Below are 9,808 nucleotides of genomic sequence, written 5' to 3'. Positions count from 1 at the left end.
AAAATGTTTTTTTATTAGTTGTTCCCCTCTTATTCTAAACAATATCAATGAATATTTTATAATGAATGGTAGTCGCTATGAAGGCAGCAGTTTTGAGTTGTCTTGATGGACATCATATGTTGAAATTAGTGAAACGTTATACTGCTTCTGCACTCCCCAATGTGACATTTTGGTGTGTAAATCACCGCAACAACTTCAAAAATTGATGAGCTAACCCTTCTTACGCCAGAATCAAAATAATTAGTAGAACATTTGGCTGTTACGCTACTTGTCGGTTCTCTACGTTACCAATGTTTTTTGGCTAAACTGAAGGTCTTAATAGCTTTTGAAAACCTCTAAAACTAAAATAAAGTGTTTATGAAAGTTTCTTAGACTGTTATAAGAGAGATTTGAGACCATGATGAGCAATACATAATATGCGTCGGCCATTTTATTTTTTCCGGCTCATCCGCGCTTAGTGATACACAGATGGATTATTATCGTCCTTAACTGTCTGACACGTGTGTTGTGAATGCATAAAACACATATTTTGGTGCAACGGGATCGTCTTGTTTACAGAACAACTATTGTTCCGTTGGAAGAGACAAAAGTTTCGATTTCGTTTTTTTTGTGTCTTTTTTTTATATATAAATGTATTATTTAACACAGACGTTGAAAGAAAAACCAGTGTTTAACAATACACAATAAATATTCCAAAATGAAACTGGGTACAGTCTTAATTTCAAAAATTTATTGTATATTTAAAATTTTAATATGATTTTGTTTTTGGTTGGTAATATTTAAATTTTTATTTTAAGCATCTTGATTATTCTGGAGTTTCATCTTTTTTGTATAAATGGAAGTATTAGTCTTTCTGGTTACAAAATGTATAATACTAGCTGATGTACCAGGGGGAAAAATAAGGAGGCCAGATCCGAGTGATGGCCCTCTATGTTACTTACCTGAGAAACCTAAAAGTACATGCCAGGTTTGGTGACAATCGGTCCTGTTGTTCGCCAGTTATAAACGGACACATTCACAGCCTTTTGTCAATCAATAGTTTAAGTTGGTTATGAAGAGTATTTTTTTATGATTAATAACGCTGCTGGAGACAACTTTACATTTGAGTTTATAGTATTTATTTAAATCAATGCTGTTCCTCGAATTGTCCCGTATATTATGTTCATTCTCGTTGTAAGTGATTTCTCAAGAATATTCAATCTTATATGCAAACGACATTGTCTTCAACTAATTAATCTACAGCGTTTAAGTGACGCCATTTGTCCAATAAAAAAAAAACATAACATTTTTTTCTTTCTTGACTTTATTGTTTTACTAAATGAGCGAAAAACAAATTAATTTTTAAATATTTTTGTCTACTTTTTAAATGCAAATGGACCGACTGGAATTCAAGTATATTGATGTATATATAATAAGTTACGGTGAGATTCGGACTCATGTTCAGTACCCTTTGTGTGTTTGTTGTTAAGCACAAAGCTACACAATGGGCTATCTGTGGAGTGCCCATCGCAGGTATTGAAACCCGATTCTTAATGTTATAAGTCCTCAGGCTCATCGCTGAGCCACTGGGGGATCTCCAGCACTGAAACAATAACATTAAGCTTTAGAAAGGTGAAGCATGACGTTTAGGACTTTTTTCGTTTGTTAAATAGGATTTCTGAAGTTTTCTTAGAGATACCTTCTCTTGTTACTGTATTTTTTCTTACTCATCATGTCAGTTAGGGACCGATAAAAACAAATGATAATTAAGAAAACCCCGAAGCTTCGACTGTTATGTTAAGGAAATAAAAGTGCCTTTCAGGAGCGATTACAAAAAAAAACCTTTGCCCCTTTTAAAAACAAATAAAAAATCTATATTATTTTGTCTTCTTTTTTAGAAAGCACCGTGTTAAACACACAGACAAAAAAAAATAGAGCCCTATAAACTCTTCATATTGTACGTATCAAAGATTGGAGAGTGTAGGCAATTTTTGAATGGGATTTTATCATTCCATAATTGCAAATTACATTAAAAAAGATCGTATTATGGAAACATCATTATTTAAGATCGTACTGAAAACAATGGCCATAAAAACTAAGACAACACAGAAAACACATCAGCTTTTAAAGCAACTTAATCATAAAAAGAGTGATAAAACTATTACCAATAGTTGAATATCTAAATTTGACTGTACAGTTATGCTTTTGTGTTAAATATTTGTAAGTACTACTATTTCTAAAAAAAACACGACATACCGCTCTTAAATAACTCGCCATAGTTATTCTGATTCTGTTTTAGATCCTTCCTTTTAGGATAAACGTCCTTTTCCCTTCTTCCTAAGTCTGTGGACTTATAACGTTAAAATTGGGTTTGGATACCCGTGGCGGGCAGAGTACAGATAACCCATTGTGTAGCTTTGTGCTTAACAGCAAAAATAAAAAACAAACAAACAAACCCTTCTCCCTAACAAAGAAAGCATACAATTACAGTTTAAAAATTTATTATGTATTTTCTGTGTTATTGCGCATGATTATAGCTTAATTGTTCAGGTCTATATTTTGTACTCTTTTTCAGTCTAGTAATTGTTGGTATAACTGCAGTGTTGTTAGTATTTTTGTTTAATTTTTTGGCGACTCATATGTCATTAAAGACCCTGTAACCAGCATATACTTGGCCTCACAAGCAAACGGTGTACAATTAATCTTAAAAAATGTGTTTAAGTAATCATTGGGTTTCATTGACCGGGCCCGGCATGGCCAGGTGGTTAGAGCGCTGTGTGTTCGAATCCCCGTCCCACCAAACATGCTCGCCCTTTCAGCCATAGGGGCGTTATAATGTGACGGTCAATCCCACTACTCGTTGGTAAGAGTTGGCGGTGGGTTGTGATGACTAGCTGCCTTCTCTATTGTCTTACACTGCTAAATTAGGGACGGCTAGCGCAGATAGCCCTCGTGTAGCTTTGCGCGAAATTCAAACCAACCCGTTTGGACCCCATCAATAATCATAGGGTAAATGGGTCGTTTGATAAAGGGCAAATGAAAGGGTGCAAATAGATTATGAATCTACTGTGGTACGTGTTTTTTCGGAAATACTATACATATATATACTGATGTAGTTCGTATGGCAAATTCTTAGAAAATTTTATTTTATATAATTATTCATTTTGTCAGTCATTATGTATTTTAGGTGTTTTGTAATTTAGCTCATTTGGCATTTTTTTTTTCTGAGAAGAGTTTCCTTGATAAAAAGTTATCAAATTTCATTTAAATGGCACTGTCTTAAATAAATTTATTTTTCTTTGTCAAATGCTTACTGTTTTAACACTTACCTAATAACGTCTGTTGAACAACTGATTTTAATTTTGTTTTTCAGCCACCAGAGGAAATACAGAGCTGGTTTGGCGTAAGAGATGCTAAAGAGCATGAAGCCTTCTGCCCTCAAGTTCACATCAATTCAGAAGCAGGATTTGTAACAAGGGGTGTAGAAGACTGTCTCTACCTTGATGTGTACTGTCGACAGGTTTGCCAGCTGTTTATTTCTCTATTTTGTATGGTAATTCGGCCGAGCAGGTTAAAGTTAATTTTAGTTTCTGCAGTTGCAACTTCAACATTATACCACCTTTTTTCTTTTATGAAATGATTGCAGTATGTTTTTTTTAATATGACACACCAGGTTTACTAGAACATGTCAGTATATTTCTGATTCCCAATACTATGTTACAGTATGTTTTTTTAATATGACACACCAGGTTTACTAGAACATGTCAGTATTTCTGATTCCCAATATTATGTTACAGTATGTTTTTTGTAATATGATACACCAGGTTTACTAGAACATGTCAGTATTTCTGATTCCCAATATTATGTTACAGTATGTTTTTTTTAATATGATACACCAGGTTTACTAGAACATGTCAGTATTTCTGATTCCCAGTACTATGTTACAGTATGTTTTTTTTTAATATGATACACCAGGTTTACTAGAACACGTCAGTATTTCTGATTCCCAATATTATGTTACAGTATGTTTTTTTAATATGATACACCAGGTTTACTAGAACATGTCAGTATTTCTAATTCCCAATACTATGTTGTTGTTTTTTCTTCTTTTGCTTTCAAATTTTTATCCAATTTGTTTGACATTTGGACAAAATACTTCATATATCCTTAGGTTATTCAATATAATTTCGTATTCATATCTATGAAAAACTGAACATTACAGGTTTACGGACCATGGCTGGTAGTGTTAGAATGACATTGGCTTTTTTAGGAAATGCATAAGCTTATTTTTTTCTTATGATCTTGCAGTGGAAAATTCAAAAATTTATAATTTATTGTTCATTATGTGCACTTAAATCGTTAAATACTACCAATTTAATGTTATTAGTTAGTTATTTTTAGGATTTTCCATTAAAAATGCCCTCCAGTCACGCAGCGGTAAGTCTGCAGGCTTACGACGCTAAAAATCGGGTTTAGATACCTGTGGTGAGCAGAGCATCGATAGCTCATTGTGTAGCTTTGCGCTTAACAACAACTAAACAACCACAAAGAGTTTATAGAAAAGTAACTCTAAGGTTGTTTATAAGTACTTTTAAATAATAATTACAGAGATGGTTTAACTATAGTGGTTTTAATACTAAAAAAGTATTCTGAGCTTTATAAGCTGACACTGACATAACTCAAGTTTTCTGCTAATTTCTCTCTTTTACCTTTAAATTATCAGTTGCTTACGTATCTTTCATTACCGGTGGGGCCCGTCATGGCCAGGTGATTAGGGCGCTCGATTCGCAATCTGAGGGTCGCGGGTTCGAATTCCCGTCCCACCAAATATGCTCGCCCTTTCAGCCGTGGGGAGGTTCTAATGTGACGGCCAATCTCACTAGTCGCTGGTAAAAGAGTAGCCCAAGAATTGGCGGTGAGTGGTAATGACTAGCTGCCTTCCCTCTAGACTTACACTGCTAAATTGGGGACGGCTAGCGCAGATAGCCCTCGTGTAGCTTTGCGCGAAATTCAAAATAAACAATTCAGAATGAATAACAAAGCGACTCTTGATTAAAATTTTGATTAACCAAACAAGATCTTCTTTATTTACTCATTTACTGTTCCTAAATTATCCAACTTACCATATTTTTGCTAGTTTTCTTTTCATGGATCATGTTACAAAAATAGGATGGACTCTTGCCACTTATCACTTTTTTTGTCTTGTCGCTAGAGAGTGATTTTCATGTAGATTGTCGAACAAATCCAATGGTGGCTCAGTGTTTGGTGATATTTCGGAACATGATTCGACAGAAATCGTAGACTTTTCAGCAGGTTAATTTACTTCTGGTAAGTCTTTTCTGAAGCCAGCTATTTAGCTGCTTTCTTACCAAATTATCTCCAAAGAATATCACAGTGAATGACATTTGGTTTGGACCATCTGTGTATCTGGATTCCGCTTTGTTGCGTTTTAGTCTCGTTGTCTTTATTATTTTATAATTCCGCCATTGTACAACCTGTGTGGGTTGCGAGTTAGAACCCCATAACCGAACATGCTCACCCTTTCAGCTATGGGAGCATTATAATGTGACAATCAATCTCACTATTCGTTGGTAAAGAGTAGTCCAAGAGTTGGAAGTGAGTAGTGCTAACTAGCTGCCTTTCCCCAACTCTCACCTCTAAATTGGTGACATCTAGTGCAGATAGCCCTCGAAATTCAACAAACAAACAAACCGGTGGTGTATTTGTCGCGCAAAGTGCAGAAATTTGCTTGTCATAGAATGTGAAAGTCTCTAAGCTAGTCTCACGTCACATCTGTATTTCAACATGAAGTCTATTCCCAATATGCGCTCTTCCTCAATGTCAATAACACGCACATCATGATGTGTAGAGAAGCTTTCCATAACGATTGGGACTTTTAACTTTCCTCTTGCTGGAACTTTATGTCCACTTGCTGTTTGCGTCAATCCACTTTCTTTTTTCGTCTCTAGAAGAAATTTCACATCTTTCATTACCAGATTAGGTTGAACAAGTTTATCTATAGTACAAGTGTCAATCAACATGGTAGGATATGGACTGGTTACTTCAAACATCCATTACTATTCTGAACTGGGGGACATGGAGTATTCTCATCCTCAGATTATCATATTGCCTTTATGATTTATTACCAACGGTTGATTCATCATAGTCTCGAATGTAATGCCCTCTCTTCCTCAGTGATAAGTCTGAAAGCTAAAAACCGAGTTTTGATACCAGTGGGGAGCACAGCACCGCTCGCCCACTGTGTAGATTTGTGTTTAATAACAAAACAAACGTATGCAATGTTCATGACTTTCACACTTATAACAGTTTCCTTTTTCTGTCATCCTTTGGGAGTAATTTACCTAAAGGCTTTTGTTGCCAGTTCCAGGCTATAAGTTCTTTTAAGTTGCAATTAACGTTCTTACTGTTCCTGTTTTACTTCTACCCTTCTGATTAAACAATTGTCTAACTAATCATGTGAGCTTTTCTAGATTTCCATCAGAGGGAGTTAATGTTTCCAAGTTACATCATCTGATGATCTCATACAAGGGCACCCGCAGATAAAAACATTAGGGGGGTCAAGTAACTCAGATTTGAAAAAAAATCATGAAGTGACCGCTAGCACCTTCCTGCGGGCGCCCATGACCCCGTAATTCCTAGATGTTGCTTTTAATTGATTATACTTAAGTCTCATCCTTACTCCTTGCCCTTTTGCTAAACTTTGGCTTAGAAAATTCGTTCTGATGTAACACTCTAAACCTGTTTGATAATATAGCCACTAATGCCTCATAGTTTTTTCGGCTCTTTGTTAGATGGTTGCTTGATATTGTTAAAACTCCTTTCAAAGTGCAAAAATACTTCTAGTTTACTGTTCACTATTCCATCTATTCACTTTAGATATCATTACGAACTATACTTTATATATATATATCCATGATATCCGTCTGTCATGATCTATTGGTTTATCCATTGGGTGATGTTGTTGAACTGGTTTGGTATAGTTGGAGTAGTCCAGGAAGGTCCTATGGTAACAAGCAGCGCACAGTAGTGGTAATAGGTGTGGACAAGATAGTTTCTTTTATTCCATATAGCATAGCTTATGACACGTAAGGTTGGAATTCTTGAGCTGATGTGGACACAGGTGTGTCTGATTTTATCCTTCCATCTGATATTTCAGTTTTTAGATGTTTTATCCTGGAGTTAGTGTTCATCTGTACTTTTACTTTACGTCGTTCGTGTTCTTTGTAGTTCTTCAAGTTTGTTGTTACAATTCTTCTATACATCAGTAATATTCATTTTATACTCCGTTTTATACTTCGTTGATGTTATTTTGAACTTCTTTTTCACTTCTTCAAATTTATTTTTATAGTCCTTCTTCTCTCTGCACATTTTCAACCACTTCCTTCATCCCACTTGCGAAAAATTAAATTTTCTTTGTGATTCTTCTGTAAATCTCACTTGAATTATAGTCTTTCTTCTTGATACTTTAATTTTCCGTCTCTTTTTTTTCAGTGAATAAAAAAATAAATATATTCCTTAGGTTTGTAGTCTTTTGTAGGATGTTTGCCTTTTGAAACATATTCCATTTTTTCGTAATTTCATTAATTTAAGCAAATACAGTTTGAACATAAGATATATCACTCATTTAAAAATTTTATCATCATCAGTTATATCCTAATTTCCTCTAAATTCCTTTATATATTTAAACATATATCCACTGTTTGTTTCTTTATTTAACATTTTCTATATGCATGGATATCAGTAATTTCTATCCATTATATTCTTTCTTTAAATTTATATTCCATTCCTTTTTAATTCCGTATGTATTATCGTTTCTTATTTTTATTTACAAATGCTAAATTTTTTCTCTAACTCCTTTATTCATTAAAACACCTTATTTTTGCGCTACAGCTGAAATATTTTCAATCTTGTTTTCATTTTATATATTTTTCCATCACTACCGTTTCCTCTACATTAGTTTAATAGTCTCAAATAATAATGTTAATACTACCTGCATTTCTGTTTTCCCAAATGTATATTAATTATTGTTTTGTTAAACCTTTTTGCGATATTTTTAACTTGTTCTGCTTGAGCTTTCATCCCATATTTCAAGTTCTGACTCTCCTCAAACGTTTTCTTTATCTCCAATTCCAATATCTTTCATTTTGTTGCTTTCTTTTCCATTTCCAATTACCCTGAAACAATGTTTTCACCGCTTTCCTTCCTTCTTCTTTAGTATATCCAAATTACATGCAAACACATTTTCATTGTATTGATTACAATATTCTTTCTTACATCTGCCATGTAACATTGTGTTTTCTGTCTAAATCCAACCCAAAGTCCATTTTATGTATTTTTTATCCCCTCATCCATCCCTACATTTATTATCCGTAGTTAATAATGGAACTTAGCATCAGTATTAAACTTTTATTTCACTAAATATCCTCTGCAGGCGATAGAGAAACAGCTGCTGTAAAGAAGTGTTATTAGAAGAAAATATTCCATTGGAATAGTTTAGTATATATGTTGCTCTTCTTAAATGTGTGAAAGAAGGAGTACTTTACAATATTTTTAACATAGATTTATTTCTACCATGAATGTTTATTTTTTTTTAAAAGCGTCTTCTGCTCTTGCTGTGGGTCATCGTCCGAAACCACTCGTTGACAAGTTGATATCTTGAACTCACAATAACATATTATGTAGGAAAAAAAATCATCAAATCGGTACAAACTGTTGACGATACCTTCAGATAGTCTTTAATCAACCATGTTTTATATATTTTTTACTTTAATCAACGATTGTTTAAAATAGTCTTTACATTAATGAAAAATACGCCCATTTAGCAGTTGCATTAATCAACAATAATTTTGTAACATTTCTTTCCAATTTCTATATATCCTGTGTTAATCCCACGTCGACTTTCAACAACAATTTAGTTACGTAATAAAAGTTAATGATACTGTGTGGCAACTAGGGGTCATTGTGGCAACACAAGTTAATCAATTTCGATCTGTCTTATCTCTCATCAGTTGCCTGACAAACACGGTAACAACCCAGGACATCCTGTGGTGGTTTATTTCCACGGAGGAAAGTTTAAATATGGCGGAAAAGATCTTTACGGTCCCAAACTTCTTCTTGATTTAGAGCTGATCTTGGTGATAGTGAATTATCGACTGGGAATTTTTGGTAAGATCCAGTGAACAAGAAAATAGAATTTATTCGTGCAATAGTGTCGATTATTTTATTTATCTATAGGTATATTGTACAGTTAAAGCTAGAAATGACATTGTCACACATTATGCAGAGGCCAAAGAATAATACAAGATCCTCTGCTATGGTGGAATAAAAGGAAAATTATAAAACTATTTCCACTACATGTCAGAATGTACATGGCGTTTAAAACCTTTAGCAAAATTTTCAGCGTTAATTGTTGATTGTTCGACAGTCATAAATATTCTTTCATTATAAGCAGTATGGCTATATGTGTGTGGATATAAACAGTATTGGTATATAGGTGTGGATATAAACAGTGGTGGTTTATAGGTGTAGATATAAACAGTGGTGGTTTATAGGTGTGGATATAAACAGTGGTGGTTTATAGGTGCAGGTATGAACAGTATGAGTATATAGGTGTGGATATACACGGTGGTGGTATATAGGTCCAGGTATGAACAGTATGGGTATATAGCTGCAGGTATAAACAGTATTGGTATATAGGTGTGGATATAAACAGTGGTGGTTTATAGGTGCAGGTATGAACAGTATGAGTATATAGGTGTGGATATACACGGTGGTGGTATATAGGTCCAGGTATGAACAGTATGGGTAT

The 9,808-nt window shown here is 34.1% G+C and overlaps 1 protein-coding gene across 1 annotated transcript in view; it reads left to right on the top strand.

Annotated features, from left to right (window-relative positions):
• LOC106469828 (venom carboxylesterase-6-like) overlaps window positions 1–9,808 on the top strand; it is a 50,676-nt gene that overhangs the window by 9,388 nt on the left and 31,480 nt on the right. The window contains exons 2-3 of the mRNA XM_022398388.1: window positions 3,353–3,499; window positions 9,009–9,165. Coding sequence (XP_022254096.1) covers window positions 3,353–3,499; window positions 9,009–9,165 — 304 coding nt within the window. The remainder of the gene's footprint in view (window positions 1–3,352; window positions 3,500–9,008; window positions 9,166–9,808) is intronic.

The sequence above is a fragment of the Limulus polyphemus genome, unplaced genomic scaffold (genome assembly GCF_000517525.1).
Source record: "Limulus polyphemus unplaced genomic scaffold, Limulus_polyphemus-2.1.2 Scaffold3673, whole genome shotgun sequence".
Classification (NCBI taxonomy): Eukaryota; Metazoa; Arthropoda; class Merostomata; order Xiphosura; family Limulidae; genus Limulus; species Limulus polyphemus.
This window is presented reverse-complemented; position numbering and strand designations above follow the sequence as displayed.